The sequence below is a fragment of the Oreochromis aureus genome, linkage group 14 (assembly GCF_013358895.1).
Source record: "Oreochromis aureus strain Israel breed Guangdong linkage group 14, ZZ_aureus, whole genome shotgun sequence".
In the NCBI taxonomy this organism is placed as follows: Eukaryota; Metazoa; Chordata; class Actinopteri; order Cichliformes; family Cichlidae; genus Oreochromis; species Oreochromis aureus.
In genome coordinates this window covers 4557060-4575779 of record NC_052955.1, presented here as the reverse complement: position 1 = coordinate 4575779, position 18720 = coordinate 4557060, and the positions used below count along the sequence as shown (strand labels likewise).

The window sequence follows — 18720 nt, the reverse complement described above, 5'->3', positions numbered from 1 at the left end:
TATGCATTTAAACATAAAATAAATAAAAATACATAAATAATATATATATATACATATACAAACATTAAATACATAAATAGTGCTAAAGTGACACAAAACGTTTGAAACAGCTTCAAGCCTCAGAGTTCGTCACAGTCGCGGTGGGAGGGGGACCGTACAGGAGTTACACTCGTTCCTGTATTGATGAGCCTTTCACCGCTACTGGAACATTCAGTGCAATACCCGAGAGTATTCCTCTATACCTGCAACACTAGTGAACACCAGAGGTAAGATTTGCAAGAGTAAAAGAGTATTTGGGGTTTTAAGCTGTTCTCTTGAGCTTTCAAATCTCCTTTTATGCTGTGAGCTAAGCAAAGAGCTAATGCTAGCTAGTGTTGCTAACTAGTAAAATGTTACAAAGTGCCTAAAATAGCTGAATTATTATCATCCAAAGTAGTTGAGAAGCATTTTCTAATTTTCGTTTTTCACTTTAACATTTGGAAGTGAAGTATTTTAGTGTTCTGGTTATTAAATAACCTATTTTAAATGTTTGATTCAGAGGTTTTCTGGTCTCCCCTGTGTCTGTGTTTGATCACTAACCCTTTCTGCCTGTCCACTCCACTTCCCAGCCAAGTCTGTCATCATGTCTGGTGGTCCAGCGGTGAGGATCAGCATCGAGTCTTCCTGTGAGAAGCAGGTGCAGGAAGTGGCCCTGGATGGGACAGAGACCTATGTCCCTCCTCTATCCATGTCCCAGAACTTGGCAAAGTTGGCACAAAGAATTGACTTCAGCCAGGGATCCGACTCAGAGGAGGACGTTGAGGGGGAACCCAAGGACCGAGAGTGGGGCAAGCAGGATGGAGAGGAAGAAGAAGGTAAAATGCTTAAATAAAACAAGGAGCTAGAGCTACACCAGCCATCACACGTTCCTTAGTATAATCAGCTGCTGTGCGCCTTGGGCCAACATAAAATATTAAGCTGAACTTCATTCATCGTAGGTTAAACATTTTAGTACATTTCTGGACTTCACTTAGATGGTGAATAATTACCAATAAATATATCATTTAATTCTACTTAAAAATATGGACAGTGAGTGTCTACAGCAATTTGTAAATGTGTGTTGGGGGCAAGCTGTAGCTCAGGTGGTAGAGCAGGGTCACCTACTAAACGGAAGGTTGGTGGTCGATCCCTGTCTGCTCCAGTCTTCATGCCAAATATCCTTGGACAAGATACTAGAAGTTGAACGGAGTATGAATGCATGTGAATGTTATATATATAAAGCGCTTAGAAAGAGCGTAGAAAAAAGTGCTTGTGGGAATGGGTGAATGAGGCAAGTTGCGGAAAGCGCTTTGAGGGCTCAGAGTAGAAAAGTGCTTTATAAGAAACAATCTGTTTACCATTTAAATCACAATGGAGCCTCTGTCATGGTTTATGGCTGCATTTCAGCCAGGGGTGTTGGAGGCCTTATGAAAATTGATGGAATTATGAATTATGTCAATCCTAAGACTACATCTGCTGCTCCAGTAAATAAATAAAACAGATTTCAAGAGTAATGAGATCAAGTTAAATAAAGTTAGACGTTATTTACAATTCACTCCGGACTCTGGTTTCTGTTGCACTTCTGTGTGATGAAGAAAGGAGGACCAGCAAGTAGACTGGACAAATGAATTGAATACATAATGTAAGATTTTTTTATGACTTGTTGGAATCGAGCCCAATTTTCTGTTTTATTTCATAGGCACTGTAAAGTTTCAGCCATCTCTTTGGCCCTGGGATTCGGTGCGTAACAACCTCCGCAGCGCCCTCACAGAGATGTGTGTACTCTATGATGTGCTCAGTGTGGTGAAGGAGAAGAAGTACATGGCTTTAGACCCAGTGTCTCAGGATCCAGCAGCTGGAAAGGTAAATTAAACAATGTCACTTACATAGATTTTTTTTTTTAAACGGTTTTTTAAGGGTTCTACAAAAAATCTGTAAATGTGAGCAAAGCACTCTTAGGTTTGTCCACAAAGAGATCTTTTGCTCCTTTTCCAACTCCTGCAGACACCACAGGTTTTCCAGCTGATCAGTAAAAAGAAATCATTGGCCACAGCAGCTATGATCCTTCAGAAGGGAGCAGAAAAGCTCAGTAAGTCAGTCGCAGAGAACCAGGAGAACAGGAGGCAAAGGGATTTCAACTCTGAGCTGCTGCGGCTGCGCTCACAGTGGAAACTACGCAAAGTTGGAGACAAGATCCTGGGAGACCTCAGCTACCGCAGTGCAGGTGATAAGAAAGGAAAACACCTCACTCAGTCAGTGCTGCTGCATCCTACAGATTAACAGGACAGGACACTTTAAACCTGTTTTCTAACTTCTGTGTTTGCCCATGCAGGCTCCCTTTTCCCCCATCATGGCACATTTGAAGTGATCAAAAATACTGACATTGATCTGGACAAAAAAATCCCAGAGGACTACTGCCCACTGGATGTCCAGATCCCCAGTGACCTGGAGGGGTCTGCTTACATCAAGGTCAGAGGGAAATGACATGTATAATATGTTTTTATTCATCTTTTCTCATTCCTTGTTCATTCTTTGATTTTAGTTAATTATCTGATATATTAGGTATAATAGAAAGATACTGTTTGTATCTTCAGGTGTCCATTCAGAAACAAGCTCCTGACATTGGTGATCTGGGAACCGTCAGCCTTTTCAGACAACAGCAAAAGAACAAAGCTGGTATGGTTCAGCAAACATACACATTAAAAGTTGTTTAGTAACACAGAGGCTCTTTTCTTCCACTTTTTTTTTTTTTCTAGAAGGCATTTTATGAAAATACTAAATTATTACATTCAGCGCTCTTTAAGCTTTAGGCTTTGGCAAAGGCTGACTGAGCCCACTCTAAATTGTAAGAGTAAATCTCACAAACAGAACTCTTGGTCTTTTTCTTTTGTCTCTGCTCAGGTACGCAGCCATGGCACGTGAAATTGGAGGCGGCTCAGAATGTTTTGCTCTGTAAGGAGATCTTCGCCCAGCTGTCCAGGGAGGCAGTTCAGATCAAATCCCAGATCCCTCACATTGTTGTGAAAAACCAGATCATCTCACAGCCATTCCCAGGTGAGAATATGACACAAATGGGGTCCTGGTTCAGTGTTTCTCACACTTACATATCTGCTTGTTTGTGCCATACGGAAGCACATACCCTGCCTTGAGAGAATAACTGACCCAGTGCTTGAGCACAAGGACCAGTTCTCCACCTGCTGCAGGTTAGGGGGACCCTCCAGCTCGCAGCAGATCTTCAGAGCAGAACTAGGACTGCAGTCCAAAAATGGTGGAAATGGAATCTGTCTCACCGTGGGTTGAGGCTGCCGCGACAGAGGAAACTTTCAAAATAACAGCACGGGAGGTTGTCTACTTGTCAAGTGATTGTGGATGGCATTAAAGAGATGAAAACATTTTTTTAAAAATGCTACAATATCGATGCATTAGTCTATGTCTACGAAATCCATGACAACACGGTGGTTTTGTTCGATGTTATCATGGGAATATCTTGTTGTAATTTAATAGAACTTAGAACCAAAATGTAGACTCACAACCATAGTACAAAAAAATACCTGTGTGGTATTTTGCTCTAAAACGTGAAATATACATTCTGGGGATGTGTTGAGACTAAAGTTAACATGTCTTAATGTGAAATAATATGGGGCCTATAGGCATTAACAAATGGTGATAGATCCAAATAAGAACAGGCTGGGAGGACAGGTGGGGATGAAAGAAGGATGATGGAGGAAGACAGACAATCTGATAAAGAAAGGCAAGAAGAGATAATTATATATACACAAAGGATTGATTACAAAACAAGACACACGTGGGAACAGTGAGGGGAAAGGAAAACAAAAGACAAAAAAAACAGGAGCTAAAACCAAAATAAGACAGTAGAGAAAAAAAAACTTTTGAAGTAAAACAGGAAGTGACCAAAAGACAAAGCAGAGAGGCAAGAATACGAACATGAAACGCTGTGACAGCTAGAATAACATTTAACATAATGACTGACTAATGTGGGCTGCGTTCCTCTTTAGTATCTATAAAATAAACACCATATTAATGTTCTGAGTAATATTCTTAATGTTACGTACGAGCAGCTGTCATCAAGTTGAGGTATTCAGCTTTCACATTCGTCAAGTGTGTAAAGAATGTTCTTTCACTTTTAGTGAACACTCAAATCAAATCACTTTTATTGTCACGTCACATTACTGGTACACTGGTACAGCACAAGTGAGTGAGATTCTTGTGTACAAGCTTCACAAGCAACAGCAACAACTGTTCAGCAGTCTTGTGGCCTAATGGAAAAATCTGTCTCTTAGTCTGCTGGTTCGGGACCAGATACTGCAGTACCTCCTGCCTGACAGAAGTAGTTTGAAACGTTTATGGCTGGAGTGACTGGAGTCTTTGAGGATCCTCCTGCCCTAATTCATCCAAAGTTCATTCTCCCCTCCAAACACACCTGTGATTTTTCTCTCCCTAGGTTTGCAGCTGTCAATCTCACTGTGCCATTCTACGGGGGAGAAGAAGAACAACCGGGCATCTCCAGAGAAACCCAAACCGGATGACCACCTTTACGTACTAGAACACAATCTGCATCAGATGATGAGAGAGGTGAGAAGTGAGATTCCTGTAGAGCACAATCTATTAACCACCTGGGGAGGAAACCGACCAGATATGATCTGAAATGCATTAAATATTTTTAAGCTTTGCCTTTTTTTCTCTTTCCTTTAACTTTTAACTATATATCCTCAAAAAACCTGTCTCAGTTAGGGAATACTGGTCAGGTCTCAGTGTGCTTTAGAATGCACGATAAAGACCGTAGAGAATTAAATAGAAAACTGCAATAGTCCCCTGCAGTATTACTTGGTGATTGTGGGAAGGAAGAACTCCCTTTTAACAGGGAGAGAGCACCAGCTGAATTGCACTCAGGAAGAGGCAGTCATTTCTGAGCAGAGGGTGCTAACAAGAAAAATAGGGCTACAAAGTGAAGGAATCTATGAGGTTTTTTTTCTTGTAAATTTAAAGTTTTAATGTTGGATTTTTTTAGATATTAATATTTATTTGTGTTCTTCTTCCTACAACGACCCTGGAAACCTGTCGTCTTCTACTCTGCCAGGAGGCACTTCTATTGTTATTAATTTAAATTTCATTGTATCAGTCCACATGTCATTGACAACATTTGTTTCTTTTATAGTTTCACAAGCAGCAGCTGAGCTCTGTGGTGATGCCGCACCCTTCTAGCGCCCCCTTTGGCCACAAACGTCTGCGGCTGGCAGGGCCACTGGCCTATGACAAGGCAGAAATCTCCAGTTGGCAGCAGACTGAGGGGCTGCTGGAGAAGATCATCAAACAGGCCAAACACATCTTCCTACGTAGCAGGTAAAATCACTGACTGTTACAATTTTGACAGATATAATTTTATAAATACAGAAACATTTACCAGCAGCAATATTGACTTTTACTGCAACATTAGGAGCTCCAGAAAGTTTAGCAGTTTTTTTTCCTACATTTGGCCAGCAGATGGCTCACATTGTCTTTGTTGTTTCATCAGAATCAGAATACTTTCCATAATTCGTTTGGGATTAATAAATTAAATTATGTCATTTTATCTCAAAATATTTAAACTTTTAACAGAAGAATTGTTGTTAGCTACTTTTTGTTGACTGTATAATGCTTAGCAACGCTCTTCACGGGTACCACGGTGTTTGTGGTCAACAGGACGGCACGGACCATCGATAGTCTGGCCAGTCGGATTGAAGACCCGCAGATCCAGGCTCACTGGTCCAACATTAATGACGTATATGAGTCCAGTGTCAAAGTGCTCATCACTTCACAAGGCTACGAGCAGATCTGCAAGTAAGTGGAGTGCAGGGGAGTTTACTCATTGTTTTAAATATCAATATTTATGATTTTTTTTTTTTTTTTTTGTACATTTTATTTTTATTATACTTTTTATTATCACAGATTTGTACTATTTTAAATATTTACTAAATATTCACTATTTTTTACTATTATTATTTTAATTTAAAATACTTTTTTCATTATTAGAATCAATAAGTTTTGTATTTTATTTTTGTAATTTTAAATTCTTTCTTTATTTAAGGATCTTATTATTTAGAATTTATGATTTAATGTTTTGGGATTTTTAATTTTTATATGTATATTTTAATACATCTTTTTCAGTTAATTTATGATTATTTGTTATTTATGATCAAGTAAATAGAAAAACTCAACAACTGAAAAAATCCTTGACGCAAAGTTTTTGCTTTGCTGATTTGTTTAATGCTCGGCTCTGTAGCGCTCAGTGGCCGCCATGTAAATGCGAATGTTTTACCTACATTTGCAACTAAAAACAAACCTGCAATAGAAACGTATGTAGGAGCAGCATGTGAATAAAAAGTATGACAACATTAAACCCACATGGTCCCCAGTTTTTAAACAAAATTACTGATAACACAGCAGCAACAGTGACTGTCTAACTGAGACGGTGAGCTCAGGTTTCTAGTGTCCAAATCAGAGCGCTGTTATCACCATCACAACCTTTACTGGGAAACAGCTGGCAGGATCCTTCAAAAAACAACCTGCTTAATGAACTTTGATGTGAAGAAAAGAGGACTTTAAAGTTTGCTCCAGTCACTGTCATTTGTTTTAAGCAGTGAAAAAGAAATAGAATATTATATTAATAAAACTATAATAATATATATATACGGGAAAAAAAAAAGCTTTTTTTCCCCCTGGCCAATAAAAATGCACATGAGCCAGTAAAACTCTGAGCCAGTGACTTGGGGCTGTTAGGTTGGACACTAAATTATTATTAATGTTAATTATTAACATGTGCACCATCATAACATCTCGTTTTTAGAAGCATAAAACTTTGCATCAAAGCATTATTGTACTTAAGATCATTTATTTATTTGTTTTTGCATTTAAGAGAATGTTTTCTTCAAATGCTTTAGTTTTATTATGGCATGCAAATTAGGGATGGGACTCGAGAACGGATTCTTGTAGAAAACCTGTTCTCAGTAGTCCAATTCCTTGGAATTGTTAGAATGCTCACCTATCAATCCCGCTTATCGGTTCTTACACTTGGACTATAATCAGCTGATTTCAGTTTGCCTGTCAGAGGAGGAAAATGGCAACACAGTCTAGAGCACAGGTGTTGAACTCCAGGTCTCGAGGGCCGCTGTCCTGCTGGTTTTCCAACGAACAGGCCTTTGTAGCTTCTTATTGGCAAAGCACATCTGATCCAGGTAATCAGCAGCACATAGGGCAGGGATATCTCAAAAACAAGCAGGATACTGGCCCTCGAGGACTGGAGTTTGACACTCCTGGTCTAGAGCTTGGATATGGACATTTATTTTTATTGCACAAAAGGACGAGGACGATTGTAGAGTGGAAAACTGCATCCAGGACAGAAACAACCACATTGTGCTGCCAGGTATCCGCCAAGACACCATGCTAAAGCTAAGCTAACCCAGAACCCAGAGTGAAAGCTGAGCGAATGCTGAGCCTAGTGCCCAGACCCTTATCAGGATGTCCTAAAAACTCCCTGAAAAGCCTTCAGTTGATCCAAAATGCTGCAGAGCAAGAGTCCTGACTGTGGACCAGCTTCCAGTTTGGATTCGGGAGACACTATCTCTACTTTCTAGATTGGCTTTCCTTTTCTCTTCATTGGCTCCCTGTTATATCCTGCACCTTTAAAATCCCGTCTTGAAAAATTTAACTTAATGACCTTGGAGTACCATATCACTCTCATACTGCAGGCTTACTTGTTATTCCTAGAGTATTTAAAAGTAGAATGGGAGGCAGAACCGAGTCAGTTTGGAGGACCCTCTTCTGTGGAACCAGTACAATTAACAGTAACAGTATTGTAGATTCGGGAAACAGACACTATCTCTACTTCAAAGATTAGGCTTTGACAAACGTTTTTCCGTTTTTTTTGCGGAGTTTTAAAGCAGTTTTTAGAAATAGTTTTAGTGGCTGGACCAGGTGACCCGTTAAAAAAATCCTGCGTGTGGACATAGCCTCTGTTATGCTGCAGTGGGTGTAGGCTGCTGGGGGATTCCCAGCATGCACTGGGTGTTGTTTCTTCAGTCACCTTTCTCACTCACTATGTGTTTATACACCTCCTGCATTTAATCATTAGTTATTATTAATCTCTGGCTTCCAAAGCATGGGTTCTGTCCTGTCTTCCTTCTCTCACCCCAACCATTCGCAGCACCATTCGCCCCTCCCTGAGCCTGGTTTTGCTGTAGGTTTCTTCCTGTTAAAAGGGAGTTTTTCCTTCCCACTGTTGCCAAAGCGCTTCCTCATAGGTTGTCATATGTTTGTTGGGGTTTTTGCTGTTGTATTATGGTAGGGTCTTTACCTCACAATATAAAGCACTTTGAGGTGACTGTTTTTTTTTTGTGATTTGGTGCTGTATAAATAAAATTGAACTGAATTAACTTCTACATGGAATCAAGGAGATGGGCAGTCAGACTGCAGCCTGCCTTTATACTTGTTCATGTTTCTAAAGCGGAGTCACTGTCGCGACCGATTTTTGGTGCTAGTTTTCATCTTTGCTTTGTGCAGTCAGCTTTTTAGTGCACTAAGAGAGAGATCTTAGAGATGTGTGTCCTCATTAGGGATTTGTTTTGGTATGTGGGGCTGTAGCCTTAGGTTTATATTGTTAAATGGTGATTATGAGACATTGTGTTTCAGCTATTTGCAGAGTAACATGAAAGTAACGGAATGAGTTTGATAATGAAGTAATTGAGCAACGTACTGCATTACTTTTTCGAAAAGTAGTCTGTGTTATATGTGCAATAATGACTTTTTTGAGTAACAATTCGAACGCTGATCACGACAAAGAGAACTACCTCAACAAACACACAGAAACATTTGACCCACTGCATGCAATTCATTTGCATGGATGATTTTTTTGTTTGTTTGGTTTTTTTGACAGACATTGTATGTAATTATATTACAACACTGGTACACACTGTAGAAATAACAATTTTCTATTTCCTGTTTTTTGGGGGGTTGACAACCTGTGGGTTTTTTTCTCTTTTAAGTATTTATTATAAGGCAGAAGTATTTCTTATCCAGTTACTTGAATAATCAATAGGATACTTGATTACTAAAATATTCAATAGCTGCAGCTTTTATTATTTAATTATATATTTAATAGTTATTTCTGAATCTATAGTAAATTTTTTTGTACTTTTGTTTGTTAACTAACGTTTATGATTACATTTTTGTATTTTCGTTCACTGCTGTTGTGAACTATATAAATATAAATAAATGGGTTTGAAAAAAGCTTTTCACTCCTCATATATGGATGTTCGTATGACTCTGGACCAGCATGTTTGATCCTCTGAGATGAGGCTCACTGTGTTTTATTTGGTGCGTTTAGGTCCATCCAGCTGCAGCTGAACATCGGTGTGGAGCAGATCAGGGTGGTGCACAGAGATGGACGTGTGGTCATGCTGTCACATCAGGAACAGGAGCTGCAAGACTTTCTCCTCTCACAGGTATCAACAGTAACTTCCACAGTTATTGGAGGAAGCTGAATTTACCAGAAGCATGGCTGCACACTGTTGACTGTAATGCTTCAGTATTTAATTCTGTGTATCCCTGCCTTCTTTTCACAGATGTCGCAGCATCAGGTACATGCGGTTCAGCAGCTGGCTAAGGTAATGGGCTGGCACGTCCTGAGCTTCAGTAACCATGTAGGTCTGGGCCCAGTGGAGAGCATCGGAAATGCCTCCGCCGTCACTGTTGCCTCTCCCAACGGAGAGTACGCCATCTCAGGTGAGACTGATGGCCCTTGGATCCTCAGGTTTCTCTGTAGTAGGAAGAGCATATTAGCAACAGCAGCTCAGATACTACTCATGCCTCTATGCATGAGACATTCAGGCTCTCCCTTAGCTAACCTCCCCCCAAAATCTGTCCCTGCTTTCCTGTTGAATAAAGGCTAAAACGTAAAGAAAAAAAAAAAAAAAAAAAAAGACCACACCCAGTCTGTCAGTGTATTGAAAATTACTCAAGATTAAGCAGACAGGTTGATACAAGCTGGGGAATCTTTGAGAAACTTCCTCTATTTAAACATTATTGAAATGCACCATGAACTAGTTTCCTTGGGCCATGCAACACTCATACTGAATATCTGTAAACACTGAAGAATAATGTGTGACGAGACAAGAGAAAAACGTTATTGTCATTGTTTAAAAACAACAAAAGTCTGCTCAGCAGCTCTTTATCAGTATGCAGCAAAGTAAATAACTGTCAGTGGTTTTTCATCAAAGTTTCTTTTCTCTTCAGTACGTAACGGCCCAGAGAGCGGCTGCAAAGTTTTGGTTCAGTTCCCTCGCAGCCAGATCAAAGAGCTGCCAAAGAGCGACGTCATCCAGGACGCCAAGTGGAGCCACCTCAGAGGGCCGTACAAAGAGGTCCATTGGAGCAAGATGGAGGGCCGAAACTTTGTCTACAAGATGGAGCTCCTCATGGCAGCACTGACTCCCTGTCCTTAAGTGCTGACTGTCTAGTGACTCCTCCCACACACAAAATCACAGTTTATCTAAAAAGGAAAATCTTCCTTCATAGACTCTCTTCCTCACATTTGAAAGAATCGACAGCGCTTTCATTTCTTTTAGTTTTTAACCAACTCGTGGACCGCCATAAAGTCTGTCCACACAAGTGTCCTCTGCCTGGACTGTGTGTGTATATACCTCAAACAGTTTGATACAAAATAAAAAGCAGTCTGTCTTGTATATATTTGTCCTTTTTCTAAAGAATAAAGCTATTGTGAGATTATTATGTTATCATATGTTACCTTATATCTGTAATCAAAGTAGTTGAATCATGATACTGCTGTAGGTCATATTACATCTTTTAGTCTAGATGGTGTGATGTGTATGCAGTTTAGTTTCCATTATACTTCTGAGTTAAAAGAAGGTGACAATCATTAGATTTGTTAGATAGGTGTGTATTATCCTGTACCATTGATCTGCTGTGAATGTGTTACACTGTTTCTTGACATTTCATACTGCTGAACCATGAAGAGAATGTTGGGTGCAGAGGACCTTGTGCCGATAATAGAAGAGACAGGCCACATTCCATACCCCCACCTTTACAGAGAGCAGAAAGACAGGGAGCCAAGGCCATAAGTCAGGCTCGCTAGGAATTAGAAAACATGTGAAGGTTTAGATTTTTACGACTAGGTGGGGGCCACTAGAGGCTATAAGAGGTTGAGTAACCCGTCACCATTTCGAGATTTGCTGTGACCCTCTGCAGGCAGGTCTCCCCATCATGATGGTTTATGCTCATAAAGTGTTGAATTGTATGGAAATAAATAATTGTTGATTGAGCATTTATACACCGAGTATTGTCCTTCCTTCAGCCCAAAGATTAAAAGAATTGGGAGATTTTAACACTATGGATCAAAGAGACACCGTTTATAAAACTGAGTTTAGGGATTTGCCGGTTCAAACTTTAAATTTGTCCACATTAAGTTCAACGTCGTTTTAGGACTGTATTCCAACATGGGAACAAAAGTTTAGTGAACTCCCAAATTTTCACTAAACCTATTTTCTGGAACAGGCTGGTTTGCTGGGAGGAACAAGTTTCTGTGTGTGTGTGTGTGTGTGTGTGTGTGTGTGTGTGTGTGTGTGTGTGTGTGTGTGTGTGTGTGTGTGTGTGTGTGTGTGTGTGTGTGTGTGTGTGTGTGTGTGTGTGTGTGTGTTTAGCAAACAGAATGTGTGACTATGGCTTTGAGCTCAGAGTAGATGGGTGCAGTTTTAATACCACTCCATTTGTCTGATGTGACAGCATTTTAGATAAACTAACTTTGAGTCTGGACTCTGGACCTTCAGGCAGGTGGGGAACCTAAAGTTCCTGTGTAGGCACGAGGGAGGAGACAGCTGACTAAGAATCACAAAATCATTTGCAATGTGAACCGGATATTTTTTCTTTAGGTAATAAAAGAAGAACAGTTCTTTTCTTTTGTTTCTACATTCATTCATTCTTTATTCTGCATTCCTTCCTTCCTTTTGCAGGCCATGATCAGTTGACCTGTGTTACGGCAGCTTTATGGGTCTGTGTGGATTTAGCAAACTGCAATTACTACTTGACTACTTGGGTCACAACTTTAGTTACACTACTTTCTGATTTGCTGAGCCAGTGTTTTCAAGGCCTCAGCTGAAAGTATTGCCGGCCTGCAGCACACAAAAACGTAACTCGTTTCATGTTATAATGAAATAATCTGCCTATCTGATTTAATCGCTTATTAATTAAACCAGCCCAGTTTAACCCTTGGTCATGAGTAAAATTAAGTCACACAGTTTCTTTGCTTAGAGAATAAATACAAGATTTATTGTGTTCCTGTGTCATCGGTGGTATATTTACATTCACTCATTCAGTGACAGTCATCTGTAAATATCAATATCAGTACAAAATATCAACACAGTGCAGGTATTCATGACTGACCAGTCATGCTTTGAGCTGTAAGTTACTAGATTTTATAAAGAGGACAGTTTTATGTACACAACATTCCACCTTCAAAAGTATGTCCTCATGTTGTATAACTGACAGCTTTGATTGGCCATTTCAGGTGAGTCATCACTCAGATGTTCATTATCTGCAGCTCAGTCACATCGTTTTCTGCAAAAAAAAGGAGGATTAAAGTGTCAATACATCATTAAGACAACAAACAAAACTATAATAGGTCTTCACAGACCTTTGTACTCAAACACGCTCTTACTTTGAAACAATAATAGAGTCTAACCAAAGTCAACCATCACACCTTTCAACCTATATTTATTCTCCACACAATCGTGCAGTGGTAAGAAGAACACATTTAAACTTTAGATAAAACAACACACAAACGTGTTTATTCAAAAAATGTTGTTCTTTACTGTTTCACCCATTACCTAAAAAAGCAGCCACATTTCAGACACTTTATGAGGTTTTATTTGCCTCATTCAGGAACCAGTTTGTAACTTATTTAGTAGTAGTCTTTAGGAATAGTTCTCCTGGCTATTCTTTGGATTTGGCTGCTTTGTGTTCTGTTCTCTCTGAAGATGATCCCACACTGCTTCAATAATATTGCATCAGGACTCTGAGGAGGCCAGTTCGTGATTGATGGTGTTCCACTGTGTGTTTTTCTATCCAGGTGTGCGTTTACTGCGTTAGCAGTGTGTTTGGGATGATTGTCATGCTGAAAAATTAAGCCGCTGTAAGTTGGACCCTTTCCAGTTGCATGATGGATCAGAATCTGATGACACTTTTTCTGTGTTCAAAATTTGTACCCCAAACTTCTGCATGACAGAGCTTTATGACTAAAACTGCACCAACTGTTCATCCTCAGCACCAGGGAGAGTTTTTGGGAAACTGGCCTGCAAATATGCCCCAAAATTCCTGAAAGCAGCAGGTCTGTCCATGGACTACCTGTTAAACTGCATGTAGTTCAGACTGTGCCTGTTTAGTGCAGACAATAATGTATTCTATGAATGAATGTGTATAAACGTGTCCTGTAGTGTTTCCATTATCATTGCCACAAAAATGTAAGAAATTCTGTAAAACACTATGGATATTTGTAGGAGAAGCAGACACACAAATTTATTTATTTTGATGTATTTATTTATTTATTTTGGTTACATAGTTGTCCTCCATGTAGAGTGACCTTTTTTGGTTATGAACGTTTTCAGCACTTATCCATACAAGAAATCATGGAAGGATATGTTTGAGCAATGCCAGCAATCCGAAATTTTCTGAATGGGTATTCACAAGAAATTTCCAAGTTGTAAATCTGTTTTTCTGGCATCACCTGAATGCACAATGATTGACACCATTAGAGGATAATCACTGAAATGGATTTTGCTGTTCACACGTGAGTTTACCTGGCATCTCTCTCCTGCGCTTGCATGCCATTATCTTCTTGTAGGCCTTGTCCAGGAGCCACATGGCGAGCATAAGAAGGCCGGCCAAGCAGGCCAGGGCCAAAAAAGAGACAGTAAGGTACTGAAGGTCCTCATACAGAACCTCTGCAGGACAGAAACACAGGAGCCACATCTTATTTACTGCAAACTCAACTTCTGATAAGGCTGATATGTTTATTAAAGATCATTTTTCATCATGTTCACTTATTAAAAAAAGAATCCCCTCTTTGGTCAATCCATATGTTCTTCCTTCCTGCATTCATTCCTCCCTAAAATTATCACAGCACATCTGCCATTCTTCATTCTTCACATTCTTCTTCATTTTCATAGTTTATTTGCTTTAGAGTTACTCTGTCTGGTGTGGAAAACAGTTCTGAGCCTACCTCTAATAACCACAGATGCCATGTTTGGGAAATCTGGGCAGGGCTGTCGTCCTTAAATCCAAAGAACTGTTACCACAATGCCAGTCAGACTACATCAAACTGAAGCCCAGGGCTTTTGTTCATGCTCCAATCACGATTAGTGCTGCTTTTTTAAATCCTGTGAAGAAATTCTTTGTACAGGTATGACAGAAGCGCTGTTAATTACCTTAAGCTTTAAAAACTGAGCTGTTCTGACAGGACTGTTTCTTTCTTTTTTGCCCCTTTTCCCTCGTGTGTTAGTTTTCTGTTTTTGTTTTTTTTTTATGTAAAGAGTCTCACCATTTACTTTGAGGACGAAACCAAAATCCTTGCTGCTCCCGGTTGATTCTGTGATGGTGACGACGTAGAATCCACCATCCTGCAGCCGCAGGTCTGACAGGCACATCGAACCGTTGTCATAGGCCTGCACCCGGCTGCTGTAGTCCTCCGTTATGTTGGTGTACCCCCCAGGCTGCCAGGTCCCTATCATCCGGCTCACCAATCCTGACATAAAAGTCCATTGTATGTTTGGGATCTCGCTGCAGGTGAAATTCACTGAGAAGATCACATCGTCCTGCACAGAGCGGATCAGGCTCCTCTGAGGAGAGTATATGGAAATGGCTCCAGCTAAACAAACACATGAACATACATGCATACATTAGTGTTTATTTTCTGGGTTATTCTAAAATCAGCTGAATGTAAGTCAAAGGGAAATTCTGCTTTGCATCAGAAGAAAATGAACACAGCAGCAAATTGCAAAAAGACATGATCGGTGATCCAGACTCTTCTAGGATTTCTCCTAAAGTCCTAAAATTGTTTTATTAAAGTGGTACTTCCAAACTATTATACAGGACATGTGAACACAGTGTTGTTGCTTCCTTCAACAGCCATAAGCTGCATTCACAGGTGTTAAATTACAACATTTTGAACTGATCCTGATATCAAAATACATGTAAAGGGAGACCTTTCCTGTACTATAACTGGTTTTATCCAGCCACCTATCCTGCAAGGTGATACAACCTTTAAAAGTTTACCAAAATTTGAAGTTTTCTCGAGTTAATCATCAGAAAAAAGATCAAACATCCAGGTTAACAATACATGTGTCATAACATGGTGGAGAGAGGACCCAAGCATAGGGCACGTAGGCAGATTGAAATGACAATGAGCCTTTACTTGGCTGAGACAGGACTACATACTCTGGGGAATACCTGGGGATTAGAAAGTCAACGCAGACAGGAAGTAAGAAGCGGAAACATGACACATGAGAAAAGTGTCTATCAAAGTAAAACAAGAAATAAACACACATACAACAGTACTCAGAATAAACAGGATCACAGAAACAGACGACTCAGCTGGAGGAACGAACACTGACATGACAACAGAACCAGAGCCCAATAATTTCACTTCACAAAATCTAAAGTCAGAGTTACTAGAAGGACAGTGACCTCACAACAAGAACCAGAATTTGTAGAAAACAGTAGAGTACAGATGAAAACACAAAAACAGCACAAAACTGCAAGAGCATGACAATTTATTTCTGTTACTCTTTAGCTTTAGCATTAAATTAATGTGGCTCTGCTATTGAAAGTAAGACATATCTCATGATATCTTATGTTAGGGTGGTTATGAAAAAGAAACAAAAACAAGATTTGGCTTTAGATTACAATGTTCCAACCTTTGTATTTCAACGGACTGTAACTCAAAACATATTCAAAGTATGAGGATAACATTTTTATCATTAGATATACGGAAGTTATTGTAAAGAAAAATCTGTTGATTCTGAGGGGATACAGTGGGGGAGTGACTCAGATACCTGAGTCACCTGAGTCACAGTGATAGCAATTAGAGTACAAACATGCTGGTGTGTGACACAATCAAGCGTCATAAAAAGGAATCATTCCACCTTGACACAGTTAGCTGCTGTTCCTGACAAACACTGTGGCATGTCTCCTGCTCTGCCTCTGCTCTGTCTGATCCCCCACCCCCATCCTCCTCTTCCCGGAGGATTAAAACTGGTCAAACTAGCTGGGAGGTATCAGAATGAATATAAGAGGCAGTGTGTTTAGGCCAAGCTTGAATGCATATTTTCACATGCGTGTCAGGGAGAGATCTGGTTCCGCTGGTGGTGTGTTTGTTTAATGAAGCACAGGTGAAGAATTTAAAATGAAAAATACTGGCGCTGACTGAGAAGCAAGTCAGTATGGGAGATTTTTTTTTTTGTCGAGTGGTTGCATTTTTATAGTTCAGATAAGGTACTCTGCAATCTTCAGCTTTCTGACTGTCACATGGTTGCAGACACAAGTGAACACGATACAGCCAGAGAAAGAGAGAGTGGGCTCATCGTGTTATAGAGCAGGGGCTTGACCCCCTCGGGACCTCAACAATAGAAACGGATCAGACGTTATGTAATAAAATCCCTATCATGCTTCAGCACGGTTTCATGGCTACATGCCTGTGCTCTGCTTAGATAATATTAGGGAATATTGACCTTTTTACTTCTACCAGGATCGCCTATATTTACTTTCTACTGACAGGAGCGAAACTTCATCCAACATTTCAAGTGTTAAACAAACATAGGTAGGTCGTACCACATAGATAAAGCAGCAGAATTAGGAATGTGTTGAGCTTACCTAGGTGGCACATATATAACATGATGCTGAGAAAAACAGCAACATCTTGTATTTCCCAGAGCCTGAAATGCCACATTAGGATTCCAGACCCATCTGTCGAACTGCCGCAGAAGAAGCTTCCTTGGGTTATTTTACATTTTGTAGCATTCTCCTCGTCTTCCACCTTTTCCCATGGTTTCTTCTTCTTCTTCTTCTTCTCTCTTCCTGGAGTTTATGAGAGTTGTTCTTCTATTGCTTTCCTTCTGCTTTTTTGTAAAAAGTAAGAGTGTCTGTCAGGAGTGCAAAAGCTTCCCTCCTCTCTCTCAAGACTGTGTTGGATTTGACTTCATACCTGCACAAGTCACTGCCAGCCAGCCCACACCTATCAGACAGGTTGAGCCGGAGATTACTGAGCAAACATGTAGTCCTTGTGTGGCAGCGCTCTCTCACACACTCACACACAACTGAAGGCTGAAAGCCGTTGAGCAATATATTCTAATTTACCTATTACAGCCACTTAATTGTCTATCTACAGACACACTGTCACAAAATGAAAGTGGGACAGGTGGAATCAAGCAGCGACACACCTGGTAAAACATGTCAAACAGGAAGTACTGTGTTCACATGTATGCACCTAAAAACAGACACACAGTGACAGTCAAATGAAACTTCCTTTTAGGAGGCATATTAAAGCTGACTGTCTGTAGGTAACCCAGGTCTTATTTCTCACTGTTACTTAGTTTATAATAATTTAAGACTCTAATGGTGTTTTTTATAATTAATGTGCTTACCAAGACCAGTGTTAAACAAGGCCGCACCAAAACCACACAATAAAAATCCAACATATATAAATGAAAGGAATATTAAAAACAAAACAAAAGAACAAGTTGGATACCAATTTAAACCAATACAAGACTGAATTACAACATCAAAATAAAATAAAATAAAATAAAATAAAATAAAATAAAATAAAATAAAATAAAATAAAATAAAAAAATAAAATAAAATAAAATGTCTCCAAGGTCGAGAATAAATTACATTAAACCAAGAATAAGATTTCAAAAGTATGAAATAAAATACAGTGTGGCTACATAGACACATATAATTCTAGTGATAATATAATTACTTTACTGATATTTATATATAAATTTTTTTATGATTTATAAAAACTACTTGTAAACCAATTTACAAGTAAAACCAATGCAATACTCAATTGCAACACTACAATAAAATAAAAGACTCCTCCATTCCCTAGTTAAGAATCAATAAAAATAAATAAAAATGAAATATACGATGATTAAAGATGAACTAAATACCCAAATACCAATTGTTACAAAGTGTGACATAACAATATAAAGTAACAAAGAAAGCACCGGCATCAAACATGTTACATCATAGAATAACAAACAAGAAGCACTCAGAGTATTTGTACATGGATGAACAGAGAGTCAAAGGCATTGGTTGTAGCTCAGTTAAATGGATGGCATCTGTTAAAGCATGAGGTGCTCTGTGAAGAATTCTACTACCATTACCATTATGAGCTATAAAAGCCAGAACACTTGGTAGATTTATGGTTAGAGAAGAATGAAGTTAAAGAAATGAGCTTCAAAATCCTAAATGAGATATAATAAGATCTGACTTGGATGTGAGTGACTGTGTTTTGTGTGAGACTAATGTATTTGTTTTTTGTTGTTTAATCACTGCAGTCTGCCTAGAACAATATTTGGAGCTCACTAAAAAACAAGAAGTCTGAATTAAAATAAAAAGATAAAATCAGACATGATATACTTT

At 39.3% G+C, this 18720-nt stretch overlaps 2 protein-coding genes across 3 annotated transcripts; one reads left to right on the top strand and one right to left on the bottom strand.

Annotated features, from left to right (window-relative positions):
- Positions 1-88: 88 nt before the first annotated feature.
- Positions 89-10754, top strand: med17 (mediator complex subunit 17). Its single transcript, XM_031749443.2, has 13 exons — positions 89-266; positions 609-854; positions 1718-1881; positions 2023-2242; positions 2351-2487; positions 2613-2694; positions 2920-3072; positions 4481-4611; positions 5195-5379; positions 5719-5856; positions 9398-9515; positions 9636-9795; positions 10306-10754. Exons 2-13 carry the CDS (start codon positions 623-625, stop codon positions 10512-10514), a joined length of 1929 nt encoding a protein of 642 aa, XP_031605303.1. The 5' UTR covers positions 89-266; positions 609-622; the 3' UTR covers positions 10515-10754.
- A 1573-nt stretch (positions 10755-12327) lies between these two features.
- On the bottom strand, positions 12328-17486 carry LOC116327771 (V-set and transmembrane domain-containing protein 5). 2 transcript variants are annotated; one of them, XM_031749435.2, is made up of 4 exons: positions 16951-17482; positions 14621-14947; positions 13881-14024; positions 12328-12642 (listed from the first exon to the last, which is right to left on the bottom strand). In XM_031749435.2, the coding sequence occupies exons 1-4, from the start codon at positions 17024-17026 to the stop codon at positions 12605-12607; spliced, it is 585 nt and encodes a 194-aa protein (XP_031605295.1). In that variant the 5' UTR covers positions 17027-17482; the 3' UTR covers positions 12328-12604. The 2 variants fall into 2 exon arrangements, with proteins under 2 accessions (XP_031605295.1, XP_039478264.1); XM_039622330.1 differs by lacking the exon at positions 12328-12642 and adding an exon at positions 13599-13807 and having other exon boundaries at positions 16951-17486.
- Between the last annotated feature and the right edge of the window lie 1234 nt (positions 17487-18720).

Coding starts and splice junctions, on each gene's coding strand:
- LOC116327771 (XM_039622330.1), bottom strand. CDS start 17,026: ATGTGGCATTTCAGGCTCTGGGAAATACAAGATGTTGCTGTTTTTCTC. Junction 14,948..16,950: donor GTTATATATGTGCCACCTAG/GTAAGCTCAACA, acceptor GTGTTTGTTTAG/CTGGAGCCATTTCCATATAC. Junction 14,025..14,620: donor TTTCGTCCTCAAAGTAAATG/GTGAGACTCTTT, acceptor TCTGTCCTGCAG/AGGTTCTGTATGAGGACCTT.
- med17 (XM_031749443.2), top strand. CDS start 623: ATGTCTGGTGGTCCAGCGGTGAGGATCAGCATCGAGTCTTCCTGTGAG. Junction 1,882..2,022: donor AGGATCCAGCAGCTGGAAAG/GTAAATTAAACA, acceptor CAACTCCTGCAG/ACACCACAGGTTTTCCAGCT. Junction 3,073..4,480: donor CATCTCACAGCCATTCCCAG/GTGAGAATATGA, acceptor TTCTCTCCCTAG/GTTTGCAGCTGTCAATCTCA.